We start from the raw sequence: 15,483 nt of genomic DNA on the forward strand, positions 1-15,483 counted from the left end.
GATATCTCAGTTGGTCCAAGCATTAGCCTAAGGCACTGAGACTAGCTCAGTTGAATAGAGAATCGGTCCCAGATGGGGGTTGTCAGGTGGATCCTGGTTGGGTGCATGCAGAAGTCTATCTCCCCTCCTCTCACGTAAAAAAAAAAAAAAAAAAAAATGGCAGCCTAGATAAATGTGGAACTTGAATCCTCCCACAGCACATCAAAATTACATCTAAACTACAGAGCATCTATCATTCAGAACCACCTGAAATCTAGCTGAACAGAAAAGTATAAGTAGGGAATTAAAGAAGCCATATCAAGACTGGTAGGAAGCACAGAGACACTGCACAGGCTGGTCCCACACCCATGTGTGGCTGATGAAAATCGGGAGGGCTTTCTCTGCTGTGGAGGTTCTCCCTGAGGAATGAAGGGGTCCCTGCCCTACACTGGGCCCCCCCCCACCCAGGGTTCCATTGCCAGGAAGAGTGCCCATCACTTCTTGCTATAAAGGACAATGGGGACCGTGGCTGAGTGAGACAAAGGGCTGCAAGAGTCCCAGGCAATTCCTCTTATGTTCCTTGTGTACAGACTTACTTGGACTCACTCCCTTTGAGCTCCCATGCTGAGGCAGCAGCTTGAAAGGAACCAGGGACATATGGGGAGGAACTAAGTTGTCTGGCAGCAGGTGAGAGATGGGGGTGGGGTGCAGCTTTCTGTCAGACCAAAGTACTGACAGAGGTTATGGTTCCTTTTCTGAGAACCCCCTCATCCCCACAGAATTGTTGGGTGGACTCCATATCAGAGTTGTTATAACTTGGCTCACATTGTTTATCCTACCCTGTGACTGCCTGAGCTTGACCTCTCCTAGACATCTCCAAGCCCAGCACAAGTAGTAGGCATCTACACATCACTTTGTAGCTCATGTGGTGGTCCCAAGCAGAACACAGATGGTGGCTGACCGTGGACTGACCCTCATAGAAGGCCCGAGAGCCAGCATATCCAGTAGACAGCTTCAGACCACACAAAGCACCACTCAACCACCTCCACAAGTGACAAATTCAAGAGACAGACTCAGCAGGAACCAGAGCCCCAATGAAGTAAGTCCTGTTCCATGGGGTAGGCCTCTGCACAGCTGATCCTCCTGGGTAGTAGCCAGATGTTGCAGCTGATCATCCTGGGGGTATATACCTCCCACTGATGTGCCAACAGCAATCAAGGTTCATTTACAACAGGAGGTGTACACAGCCTGCACTGGGTGGTGCACCTGGAGTGCCCAGCATGGGTGATTTGGGAAGCTGTGCCACTGGACCCGACAGAACACCTTCTATATAAGGCTACTCTACCAAGCCTGGGAGATGTAACAGCTCTACTTAATACATAGAAACAAACACAATGAGGCTGCCAAAATGAGGGGACAGAAACATGTCAAACGAAAGAACACAGCAAAACTCCAAAAAAAGAGATCTAATCAAAATGGAAACAAACTACTAGATGCAGAGTTCAAAATCTGGTTATAAGGATGATCAGTGAACTTAGTGAGAACTTCATCAGCCTGAAAAAGGTCATAGAAATCATAAAAAAGAACCAGTCAGAAATGAATGCTACACTAACTGAAATGATGACTAATTTACAGGGAATCAACAGTAGAGTAGATGAAGCTGAGAATCAAATCAGTGATTTGGAATACAAGGAAGTAAAAAACACCCAATCAGAACAGCAGATCTAAGAAGAAATAAAAAAAATTCATAGAAACGAATGATAATGAGCATACAACAGCTCAAAATTTATGGGACACAGCAAAAGCAGTACTTAGAGGGAAGTTCATAGCATTACAGGCATACCTTAAGAAGCTAGAAAAAGCTCAAATAAACAACATAACTCTGCATCTAAAAGAACTAGAAAAAGAATAGCAAGTAAAGCCCAGAGGTAGTTGAAGGAAGGAAATAATAAAGATCAGAGCAGAAATAAATGACATAGAGGCTAAAGAAACAATACAGAGGATCAATGAAACCAGGAGCTGGTTCTCTGAAAGGGTAAACAAGATCGATGAACTTTTAACCAGACTCACCAGGAAAAAAAGAGAGAGGACTCAAATAAATAAAATTAGAAATGAAAGTGGAGAAGTAAAAACTGACACAACAGCCCTGGCCAGTTGGCTCAGTGGTAGAGCATCAGCCTGGTGTGCAGGAGTCCTGGGTTCGATTCCCGGCCAGGGCACACAGGAGAAGTGCCCATCTGCTTATTCACCCCTCCCCCTCTCCTTCCTCTCTGTCTCTCTCTTCCCCTCCTGCAGCCAAGGCTTCATTGGAAAAGAGTTGGCCTGGGCACTGGGGATGGCTCTATGGCCTCTGCCTCAGGAGCTAGAATGGCTCTGGTTGCAACAGAGCAATGCCCCAGATGGGCAGAGCATCACCTCCTGGTGGGCATGCTGGGTGGATCCTGGTTGGATGCATGCGGGAGTCTGTCTAACTGCCTCCCCGTTTCCAACTTCAGAAAAATACAAAAACAAAACAAAAATACACAACAGAAATACAAAGGGTTATATGAAAATACTATGAAGAACTGTATGCAAAAAATTAGACAACCTAGATGAAATGGACAAATTCCTTGAAACATACAATATTTTAAAAATCAATCTGGAAGAATCAGAAAACCTAAACAGACTGATTGTAACAAATGAGATCGAAACAGTTATCAAAAAACTCCCAACAAACAAAAGCTCTGGGCCCAATGGCTTCACAAGTGAATTCTATCAAATATTCAATGAACAATTAACTCCTATCCTTCTCAAGCTATTTCAAAAAATTCAAGAGGAAGGAAGACTTCCAAGCTCCTTTTATGAGGCAAGCATAATTCTGATTCCAAAACCAGGCAAAGACACTACAAAGAAAGAAAATTAATAGGCCAGTATCCCTGATGAATCTAGATGCTAAAATCCTCAACAAAATATTAGCAAACCAGATCCAGCAATATATGAAAAAAATAATACACCATGATCAAGTGGGATTTATTCTGGGGAGGCAGGGCTGGTACAATATTCGCAAATCAATCAGTGTGATTCATCACATAAACAAAAGGAAGGACAAAGACCACATGATAATATCAATAGATGCAGAAAAAGCATTTGATAAAATCCAGCACCCATTCATGATCAAAACTCTCAGCAAAGTGGGAATACAGGGAACATACCTCAACATGATAAAAACCATCTATGACAAACCCACAGCCAACATCATACTCAATGGGCAAAAATCAAAAGCAATCCCCTTAAGATCAGGAACAAGTAGGGGTGGCCCCTTTCACCACTCTTATTCAACATGGTTCTGGAAGTCCTAGCCACAGCAATCAGATAAGAAGAAGAAATAAAAGGCATCCAGATTGGAAAAGAAGAAGTAAAACTATCATTATTTGCAGATGATATGATATTGTATATAGAAAACCCTAGTCTCAGTCAAAACACTACTGGACCTGATAAATGAATTCAGCAAAGTGGCAGGATATAAAATTAATACTCAGAAATCAGAGGCATTTTTATACACTAACAATGAACTGTCAGAAAGAGAAATTAAGGAAACAATCCCCTTCACTATTGCAACCAAAAAAATAAAGTACCTAGGAGTAAATTTAAGCAGGGAGATTAAAGACTTGTACTTGGAAAATTATAAAACATTGATAAAAGAAATCAAGGAAAATACAAACAAGTGGAAGCATATACCATGCTCATGGTTAGGAAGAATAAACATCATTAAAATGTCTATATTACCCAAAGCAATTTATAAATTCAATGCAATACCAATTAAAATACCAAGGACATACTTCAAAGATACAGAACACATATTCCAAAAATTTACCTGGAACCACAAATGAACATGAATGGCCTCGACAATCTTGAAAAGGAAGAACAAAGTGGGAGGTATCACACTTCCTGATATCAAGTTATACTACAAGGCCATTGTACTCAAAACAGCTTGGTACTGGCAAAAGAACAGGCATATAGATCAATGGAATAGAACAGAGAACCCAGAAATAAACCCACACCTTATGGAAAACTGATATTTGACAAAGGTGGTAAGAGCATACAGTGGAGTAAAGACAGCCTCTTTAACAAATGGTGTTCGGAAAATTGGACATCTACCTGCAAAATAATGAAACTAGACCACCAACTTACACCATTCACCAAAAAAACCCCTCAAAATGGATAAAAGACTTAAATGTAATAGCCGTGAAACCATAAGCATCTTAGAAGAAAACATAGGCAGTAAGCTCTCCAACATCTCTCGCAGCAATATATTTGCTGATTTATCTCCACGGGGAAGTGAAATAAAAGACAGGATAAACAAATGGGACTATATCAAACTAAAAAGCTTTTGCACAACTAAAGAAAATAAGAACAGAATAAAAAGACAAACTACACAATGGGAGAATATATTCGATAATATGTCTGATATGGGGTTAATAACCAAAATTTATAAAGAACTTGTAAAACTCAACACCAGGAAGACAAACAATCCAATCAAAAATGGGCAAAAGAAATGAATAGATACTTCTCCAATGAGGACATACAGATGGCCAATAGGCATATGAAAAAATGCTCAACACTAATTATTAGAGAAATGCAAATGAAAACCACAATTAGATATCACCTCACACCAGTCAGAATGGCGCACATCAACAAAACACAGAATAAGTGCTGGTGAGGATGTGGAGAAAAGGGAACCCTCCTGCACTGCTGGTGGGAATGCAGACTGGTGCAGCCACTGTGGAAAATAGTATGGAGATTCCTCAAAAAATTAAAAATTGAACTGCCTTTTGACCCAGCTATCCCACTTTTAGGAATATACCCCAAGAACACCATAGCACTGTTTCAAAAGGAGCAATGCACCCCCATGTTTATTGCAGCATTGTTCAAAATAGCAAAGATCTGGAAACAGCCTAAGTGTCTGTCAGTGGACGAGTGGATTAAAAAGCGATGGTACATATACACAATGGAATACTATGGGGCCATGAAAAAGAAGGAAATCTTACCTTTTGCGACAACATGGATGGACCTGGAAACTATTATGCTAGGTGAAATAAGCCAAGCAGAGAAAGAAAAATATCATATGACCTCACTCATTTGAGGAATCCAATGAACGATATGAACTGAGAAACGAAACTGAGACAGAGGAGGGATCAAAGGGACCAGAGGGAAAGAGGACAGAGGGAAAGGGGATGATAGGATGGGAGAAACCTGAAGGGAAGGGGGAGGGTGCTATGCGGAGGGCAGGAAGGGAGATGTTGAGGGGAATATGGGGGAGGGGGATGCATTCGAGGCAACACTAGAATCTATGTAAACATAATAAAATCAATAAAAAAAATACTTGTGTCTAACTTCCTCTACAACTCAACTGTAATTAGTTGTATTTGCTATTTTTCTTGTGTGTGTGTGTGTGTTGGTGTGTGTGACCAAGACAGAGAGAGACATAGAGAGGGACAAAGGGACAGACAGAAAAGGAGAGAGATGAGAAGCATCAATTCTTCATTGTGGCACGTTAGTTGTTCATTGATTGCTTTCTTATATGTGCCTTGACCGAGGGCTACAGCAGACCGAGTGACCCCTTGCTCAAGCCAGTAACCTTGGGCTCAAGCTGGTGAGCCTTGCTCAAACCAGATGAGCCCGCGCTCAAGCTGGCGACCTTGCGGTTTCAAACCTGGGTCCTCTGCATCCTAGTCCGATGCTCTATCCACTGTGCCACTGCCTGGTCAGGCTGCTATTTTTCTTTACCAAAGCAAAACAAAATTGAGGCCCTGGCCGGTTGGTTCAGTGGATAGAGTGTTGGCCCAGCATATAGCCTTCCCAGGTTTGATTCCTGGTCAAGGCACACAGGAGAAGCGACCATCTGCTCCTCTCTCCCTCCCTCTCCTACTTCTCTCCTTCCCCTCCAGCAGCCTGTGGCTCATTGATTCTAGCATCGGCCCCAGACACTATTGTTCGTTCCTACGAGTATCAGCATCAGGTGCCAAAAATAGTTAGGTTGATTTGAGCATCAGTCCCAGACAGGGCTTGCCAGGTGGATCCTGGTCAGGGCACATGCAGAAATCTGTCGCACTATCTCCCCTCCTCTCACTTAAGAAAAAAAAAAAAATTGAAAATACCCAGCAACTTGTGATGTGATTTTTGATTGCTTCTTTCAAAGTCCATTAACTCCACTTGTTCAATCAGGGTAACCATTTAGGAATTTTAAATTGTTGTATGTAAACTTGCTTATACAATTTGACTTATGTATAAAGAATAGGTTTTTTTCACAGTTAAAATGTACAAATTCAGCTTGTCTGACTGATTTATTAAAATTTCTCATACATTTCTGCTTACCTCACTATTACTTGATAATTGTCTTCATTTGCTTCTACTCTGGAAATATCCATTTCTTTGATGAGTCGGAAAATTAGCTAAAATTAGTTTATAATGCCGTTACTTATTTTGGGGTAGAACAGTGTTTGCTATGTATGCAGAAGGAAAACACAAAGAATACTAGAAATTCCCATTTGGATTTATTAAATTTTCACAGCTATACAAAATCATCTCTTAAACTTATGTGTACACAGTAAGTGGCTTGTTTCCTTTGGGCTGCAGCGCTGTACTTAGAAGTATTTCTTGTGCTTTGTGCTAATTACTTGATGTTACTTTTCCTTATTCTTGATATTATTACAATATTTGTTTAAAAAAGTAATTGTGAAAAAACAAAACTAGGAAACAATTATGAGGCTAAAATTTTTATTTTGCTACATTTACCCTTAACATATATTATCATTATAATAGAAAAATATTTTAAATCTTTCCTTTTTATGATCTATGAGCTGTGTCACTAGCCATAAAAAGAATTAAAGACCCAAATTACATCTAGTGTCACTTGTAGGGTCTTATTTGTTAAATGAAAGTGTGTCTTCTTTGCCTGACATAGTAACTTAAGTTTATACAGTATTTAATTAGATTACAATGTTAAAAATCATTAAACTCCCACTGGCTGCTACAGGGTTAGAAAAAGGGATGGAAAATTCATCTCTGAACACTTAAGCTTCAAGTATAGCCTACTTCAGCATTTCCCTTGAGAATTTTTCTAGTATGGCATATTTCAAAGTACAATTAAGTACTAGGGTAAAACCGATTAAAAGGCTTAAATAAGACAGAATGTGACAGCAGCTGGAACTGATAAGAAAACCATCATTGTTTTTAAAAATGAAGATATGACTTAAACCTTACTGAATCTTGACTTTGAATTAATTAAAATATTTTAAAATTCAGTTTTATTTTCCTTTGCAAAGTTCATTCTTAATTACACAATTAATAGATGATCAGTATAGAAAACTTAGAAAAACATGTATGCAAATATTTAAAAAATAAAACAAAATCACCTTAAACAGCAGCACCCTAAGGAAATGTAATGACTGGTAACATTTTAGTTATGTATCCTTCTAGACTACCCACCCCCTCAAGCAAATGTATTTCAATAAATTTTTGCTTTAAAAAAATATATATATGTGTGTGTGTGTGTGTGTATATATATATATATACAGCTTGACCAGGCAATGGCGCAATGGATAGTGCATCGGACTGGGTGGTAGAGGACCCAGGTTTGAAACCCCGAGGTCACCAGATTGACCATCTGGTTTGAGCGCTGGCTCAACAGCTTGAGTCCAAGGTCGCTGGCTTGAGCAAGGGGTCACTCAGTCTGCTGTAGCCCCCCAGTCAAGGTACATATGAGAAAACAATCAGTGAACAACTAAGGTGCTGCAATGAAGAATTGATCCTTCTTATCTCTCTCCTTTCCTATCTGTCTCTGTCTGTCCCTCTCTCTCTGTCTCTCTCTCTCTCTGCAACACACACACACACACACACACACACACACACACACCCAGGCCCTGGCTGGTTTGCTAATTGATTCCTGGTCAGGGCACACAGGAGAAGTGCCCATCTATAGTACTTCTCCCCACTCCACTTCCCCCTACATAGATATGCCATAATTGATTTAATTAATCCTCTAATATTGGATTTCATTGTCATAACCAACATGTGATGAACATTAGTGATTGTGCCAATTTGATTTGAACACAGACCAAATGATTGCCTTAGCATAATTGTTAAGGATTGCTAGGTCAAAGAATATGTATTTTTTTAATGAATGGGACTACATCAGACTAAGAAGTTTTTGCTCAGCAAGAGAAACTGATAGCAAAATAAACAGAAAGCCAACTAAATGGGAAATGATATTTTCAAACAACAGCTCAGATAAGGGCCTAATATCCAAAATATACAAAGAACTCATAAAACTCAACAACAAACAAACAAACAATCCAATAAAAAAATGGGAAGAGGATATGAACAGACACTTCTCCCAGGAAGAAATACAAATGGCCAACAGATATATGAAAAGATGCTCATCTTCTTTAGCTATTAGAGAAATGCAAATCAAAACGGCAATGAGATACCACCTCACACCTGTTAGATTAGCTATTATTAGCAAGAGAGGTAATAGCAAATGTTGGAGAGGCTGTGGAGAAAAAGGAACCCTCATACACTGTTGGTGGGAATGTAAAGTAATACAACCATTATGGAAGAAAGTATGGTGGTTCCTCAAAAAACTGAAAATAGAACTACCTTATGACCCAGCAATCCCTCTACTGGGTATATATCCCCAAAACTCAGAAACATTGATATGTAAAGACACATGCAGCCCCATGTTTATTGCAGCATTGTTCACAGTGGCCAGAACATGGAAACAACCAAAAAGCCCGTCAATAGATGACTGGATAAAGAAGATGTGGCACATATACACTATGGAATACTACTCAGCCATAAGAAATGATGACATCGGAACATTTACAGCAAAATGGTGGGATCTTGATAACATGATATGAAGCGAAATAAGTAAATCAGAAAAAACCAGGAACTGCATTATTCCATATGTAGGTGGGACATAAAAGTGAAACTAAGAGACATTGATAAGAGTGTGGTGGTTACGGGGGGGGGGGGGGAGGGGGGAATGGGAGAGGGAAAGGGGGAGGGGGAGGGGCACAAAGAAAACAAGATAGAAGGTGACAGAGGACAATCTGACTTTGGGTGATGGATATGCAACATAATTGAACAAGATAACCTGGACTTGTTATCTTTGAATATATGTATCCTGATTTATTGATGTCACCCCATTAAAAAAAATAAAATTAAAAAAAAAAAGAATATGTATTTTTTAAAGAGGTTTTGATACATCTTGCCAAATTGTCTCCAAAACAGTTGTACTAATTTTTACTCGGACTGATCACTTGACCTTCTTTTCTACTCAAGGCCTGCTTACTTTTTCTTTACCAGTGAGGTTGCATTTTTCACATATTATTATTTTTCCTTTTGTGAAGGTGAGTTGCCTTTCTCAGTCTGAAATCAAGTTTTCTTTTATTACAGTGTTTGCCTTTTGATTTTTTATTTATAATAGAGCTTTTGTCTGCCCAGTTTGTGTATTTCTTCTTTAACAAGATGGTATGTTTTGCAGGAAGATTTTTGGCCCTATTGTTTTCTTTTCCCTCTGTGGTTAAACTTCTTGGTGAAGCCTGTCTTAAAAGATGTGAAATAACCCAACACAGATGTTTCTTAGTTTATCAGGATATAACAGGAGCTCTTTCTCTTTCCCATTTAACTATTATTACACAAAATATTACCGACTTTAGAGTGATTTCATGAGTACAATAGCCTATTAAGACTCATAATTCTCAGTTGCCTCTGATATCAGCAGCATTTGCGTCAGCTAGGAACTTGTTGGGAATGCAGATTCCTAGGCCCCATCTCCCACTGATTCAGAAATCTGGGTGTAGAGCCCAGCGTTGTTTATAAACAAGCTTTCTAAGTGACTGATGCACGCTGAGGTTGGCGAACCACTGATCTAAGACAGTGCAGGCATACCTCATTCTAGTGTGCTTCATAGATGTTGCATTTTTTACAAATTGAAGGCTAACCCCACGGTACTCGCTTTATTGGAGAACTTGCTTTATTGAGTGGTCTGGAACCCAATCTGCAGTGTGTCCATGTATGACTGTATTCTGAGGTTTTCAGCTTTTGCTGTCAGGATTATTTTGGAAGAATGTAATTCAATAGTAGGAAAGACTTCTTCATCTCTTCATGTACAGTACTTGAATTTGTTGTAGTATACAACCCCTCCAAGGTAACTTTAAAATAGTGTAAGATCAACTTCTTAAAAAATAGAAAGTTGTTACTTCTGTAATTCCTGAGGCTGGAAAGTCATTTTTCTAAGGAACGTTGTTATATTCACTTAGCTGAGTATAGCTGGAAAGATGTTACTTCTACTTTACCTCCCCATCAGACTTCTATTGCTATAAAGTTGACATCATCCTTGTTTTAGCTTGCAAAAACATACAATGTCTGGAGAGAAACTAACTACACTAGTGTTTTCTCATTAAGACAGTGGAATAACTTTTAAATTTGCCAGTCTTCGGGTTAAGAAACAAGGTTAAATATCTCTTGGAAAAGTGAAGTTATAGAGTGTTAGGTATCTTATCGGTTGTAAGGATAAAAAAAGGTTAATGTATGTCAGACAACTATATATGTGGCTGCTGCTCCTTATTCTTGAACCAGGTTAGTCCCAGGAAAAATCAATCACCCAGTGAGAACAAAGACATCCTGTCATTAACCAGGACTTAGAGGAGGAAAATACCAGAACAGGCTTTGGGCAGCAGAAGCATGATCAGTTTGTTACCTGAACGTGACTAGATCTTGGGACTGTTTTGGCGAGTTGCTTTCATACTTTTCAGCTCTCCTGGGTGTGGTCAGAGCTACTCTACTCCACACTTGTGAAATGAGGGCAGGAGGGGCCATGATTACTAGAGAAAGTGGGTAGTGGAAAAATGTTCTGCAATGCTTAGGTGTTTTACTTGCTCAAGCCTCCCCATGTTTTCCTGTTGAGATTACCACTCTAGATGAATTATATGAGTATAAAATGATTCTGCTCAATTTATATCATTATTTTACTTTTCTCATGAGTGATATTCTTCAAATGTACATATTTACAACCTAAATTTAAAAAATGTAAAAGTATAATATATGTATTTTAATAATGCATAATTTTATACACTTCATGAGGTTTTCATTGGTTCTGGGAAGATGCTGACTTTTCCTTCCTAAAATAATTTCAGGAGCAGACATGATAAGCATACACAATGAAGAAGAAAATGCTTTTATACTGGACACTCTGAAAAAGCAGTGGAAAGGCCCAGATGATATATTACTAGGCATGTTTTTTGACACAGATGGTAAGTGATATTTATCTTGAGAGACATCAGTTTTTCTCCTAAACATTAGTAAAACTGATTACTTTCTTTTAGATTCTTCACTTGCTATTTAAGCTGACGTTTCCTCTGGTCTCCAGGTTAGTGTCAGCATGACCCATGACCTGAATGAACCACAGCTTTTCCCTGAGCCTAGTGTGCTTCACATGTGAGAGTCAAATTGATTCTTTTTGTCTGGATTAAAATATGGTTCTAGGTTCAGTATTTTTGTAATATCATCAGGTTATAAAAATCAGTATGTCAACAATAGGAGCCAGCATGACCAGGCGGTGGTGCAGTGGATAGAGCGTCGGACTGGGATACGGAGGATCCAGGTTCAAGACCCCAAGGTCGCCAGCTTGAGCGCGGGCTCATCTGTTTTGAGCAAAGCTCACCAGCTTGGTTGGACCCAAGGTCACTGGCTTGAGCAAGGGGTCACTCAGTCTGCTCTAGTCCCCCCCACCCCAGTCAAGGCACACATGAGAAAGCAATCACTGAACAACTAAGGAGCTGCAATGAAGAATTGATGCTTCTCATCTCTCTCCCTTCTGGTCTGTCTGTCCCTATCTGTCCCTCTCTCTGTCTGACACACACACACACACACACACACACACACACAAAACCAAAAAGAAACAAACAAAAACAATTAATAGGATACAAATGACAACAGTTAAGGTTATATCACATAAATGTATTTATTGTCACTGTAGAAATATTATTTTCAAAATGAAATTACTAAATTTACTATTAATCATTTAACTATTTTCTTGGCTATTTCCCATAAAAATGTTATATACTTTCTTTATAAATATGAGATCTTCAGAATTTTCTTGAATACCTGATTTACCTGTACACAGGATATATTCTTCTAATTTAAATCCTGTAATCAAATGTTTAGTCTAGACATACTTTAGCAACTTCCTATCTTTAATCCTACATCCTTTGGCTTTTATACTGATAATGTTGAAAATACTCTTACCTGACAGATGAGAGTTTCAAGTGGTTTGATAAGTCAAATATGACATTTCATAAGTGGACAGACCAAGATGATGAGGAAGATCTAGTTGACACCTGTGCCTTTTTGCACACCATGACCGGTGAATGGAAAAAAGGAAATTGTGAAGTTTCTTCTGTTCAAGGAACCCTTTGTAAAGCAGCTAGTAAGTATGATTGAAGACCTTTTTCCAGTCAAAGAGGGGTGGGAAAGGATGGCAGGTACTGAAATAATTTTGAGATAAGTATGCCTCAAGAGAGGGAGTAAGACTTTAGAATATATTAGGATGGTTTATTCTCTAGTCTCTTGCAAGCCAAATATTCTCTTACATTTCAGAGATAGGGCTAGATCAGGTGAACCACACATATGTACTTTTATTGTTTATTTTAGAGCAAGAGGTCAGAATTTCTTCTGTTGTTCGGAGGAGTTATCTTAGTCTCAGCATGCATTTGATTGAACAGTAGAAGTGGTAAATAATTTCTAATTCCAGAATTCTAATATTACAGAATTCTGTTATTTACAAAGATTTTGATTCTGTACAAGAACCAATATCTGCCCTTGCTGTATAGCTTGGTTAGAGCATCGTCCAGAAGCACAGAGGCTGCCAGTTTGATCCCCAGTCGGGATACATACAGGAACAAATCAATATTCCTATATCTCTCTCTCTCTCCTCCTTTTTCTCTGGCTAAAATTAAAAAACAACAACAAAAACTGTATCTTTTCTTTTGGCAAGGACAAACTGCATTGTAGTTTATAATTTTTTCTGGATTAGAATACACATCTTCTTATGACCCATTAGAATACTTTCTAGTGAACAAAATTATCCTGACCCACATTTTGATGTTATTATTAAACATTACACAGTTTGTCCTAAGTTTTAAAAACAATTGGTTTCTCAATAGACACTTAAAATTTCAAAATACAATTTTGGAGTGCTTATAGCATGACAGCCATTTCTTCACTTTGCATCTTTAGTATGCTCCCCCTCCGTACTTGAACTATAAACCAAAACTATACAACTATTTCCTTTCTTTACATCTGAAATTAGATATTTTTTTACTTGCAGTTCTTGACTATAATCAGTTTTATAGTGATTAAATAAAACAGTTTTATGATAGTAGCATTCAACTTTCAGTATGTATTGGCTTTTTAAAAAACTGGTTCATTTATTGTGCCTCAGGGTACCACTATATAAACCAAAATTTTAATTAAAGTGTAATAGTAAAACATGAGAAACAGTGAATAAATTCATACTAATGAGGTAAGGTTACATCTGTGTATTTTAATTTTACTGTTTTTCTACAGACTCTTCAAGCAAAATCCTCTTATTTCCCTAACTCATTGTCTTTTTCTTGAGTTCCCTTATTCTTATTCTTTTTCCGCCAACCAAGCTAATATATTCTGTCAGACCTCTAAATCTTTTTTTTTTTTTTTAAACCTCAATTCAAAACGGGTAACGTAGGCAATAACAAGCAACAGAAGTATAGATACTATTAAAGCTGTTAACGGGTTCATTTTTAACAGCTTTGAAAGTGTTTAAAGGCAATCTTAGAATAAAGCATACTTAAATCTTCATTTTTATTTTCTTTTGTATTTTAGTCCCATATGAAAAGAAGTATTTATCAGGTAAGTAACTGTCTTTTTAAATTTTTCCACAATATGTATTAAGATGCTAGCATGTTAAAGTATTACTAAAGATTCTCTTTAAAAAATTAACGTAACGTAAAGTAGAACAACTTTTATACAAATGTAGTAAGGTCTCATAGCTTAATATAGACATTTTAAATGATTAACTGCAAGTTATTTATGAAATAAACATTTCTTTTTTTTTTTTTTTTTTACAGAGGCAGAGATAGACAGGGACAGACAGACAGGAACAGAGAGAGATGAGAAGCATCAATCATCAGTTTCTCGTTGTGCGTTGCGACTTCTTAGTTGTTCATTGATTGCTTTCTCACATGTGCCTTGACCGTGGGCCTTCAGCAGACCGAGTAACCCCTTGCTGGAGCCAGCGACCTTGGGTCCAAGCTGGCGAGCTCTTTGCTCAAGCCAGATGAGCCCGCGCGGGACCTCGGAGTCTCGAACCTGGGTACTTCCGCATCCCAGTCCGACGCTCTATCCACTGCGCCACCGCCTGGTCAGGCAGAAATAAACATTTCTTAAAACACTAAATTATATTCTTATTGAACTCCATTATGTCTTCTTGGGAAATGATTGCATCTTTTGGTCAAAAAAATTTTACACCTGACTAGCTGGTGGTGCAGTGAGAGCATCGGACTGGAACACAGAGGACCCAGGTTCGAAACCCTGAGGTAGCCAGCTTGAGTGCGGGCTCACCTGGTTTGAGCAAGGCTCACCAGCTTGAGCCCAAAGTTTCTGGCTTAAGCAACAAGTCACTCAGTCTGCTGTAGCCCCCCCCCCCCCCGTCCCCGTCAAGGCACATAAGAAAAACCAATCAATAAACAAGAATTGATTATTCTCATTTCTCTCCCTTCTTGTCTATCCTTATCGTGCCTCTGTCCCTGTCACAAAAAAAAAAAACCAACATAAAAAAACTACAATATGTATATACATAGTTTAAAAGCAAAACTATACAAGCAAAACACTGAAAAATCTCCCATTCTGTTCCCATTCTACCTTTACCTCTACAAGGCATCATTTCTCTTTCTTCTTTACCTAGTGTTTCTTTGGCCAATAAGCAAATTGAGATATGACTTTTGTCCCTTTTATCCACTAATATATTTTAGATCTCTCCCATATCATTACTTGTAGATCGATCTCCCTTCCGTTGCATGGATATACATAGTTATTTGCCCAGCTCCAGACTTTTGGGTTGTTTCCAAACATTTAGTAACAATAATTGTTTTGATTCACTGCTATCACCTTGCACAAATACGTTCATTTTAATTACCTGAAATGTAACTGCTAAATTGAAAGTGAATATATAACTTGTCAATATTGATATCATACCATTTTGAATTTCCAGAATCAATGTATGAGTGCTGTTATGAAACTGCCAGATATTTTGTGTGTGTATATATATGTGTGTGTGTGTGTGTGTGTGTGTGTGTGTGTGTGTGTGTGTGTGTGTATATATATATATATATTTCATCTTTTTAGAGAGAGAGGCAGAAAGGAACAGATAGGGACAGCCAGACGAAGGGAGAGATGAGAATTCTTTGTTGTGGCATCTTAGTTATT

The 15,483-nt window shown here is 38.5% G+C and overlaps 1 protein-coding gene across 5 annotated transcripts in view; it reads left to right on the forward strand.

The window, feature by feature from the left end:
• Positions 1-15,483, forward strand: part of LY75 (lymphocyte antigen 75) — a 155,501-nt gene that overhangs the window by 130,881 nt on the left and 9,137 nt on the right. For 4 of the 5 annotated variants that reach the window (XR_010731885.1, XM_066279502.1, XM_066279505.1 and 1 more), the window contains exons 36-38: positions 11,157-11,273; positions 12,275-12,448; positions 13,882-13,908. Coding sequence is in view for 4 of the 5 variants with exons in the window: in XM_066279502.1 (XP_066135599.1) it covers positions 11,157-11,273; positions 12,275-12,448; positions 13,882-13,908 (318 nt within the window). In the remaining variant the exon portion in view is untranslated. Of the gene's footprint in view, positions 1-11,156; positions 11,274-12,274; positions 12,449-13,881; positions 13,909-14,126; positions 15,448-15,483 lie in introns of those variants that run through there. The other variant, XM_066279504.1, reaches the window with a different exon arrangement.

This window comes from Saccopteryx bilineata, chromosome 5, assembly GCF_036850765.1.
Source record: "Saccopteryx bilineata isolate mSacBil1 chromosome 5, mSacBil1_pri_phased_curated, whole genome shotgun sequence".
NCBI lineage: Eukaryota > Metazoa > Chordata > Mammalia > Chiroptera > Emballonuridae > Saccopteryx > Saccopteryx bilineata.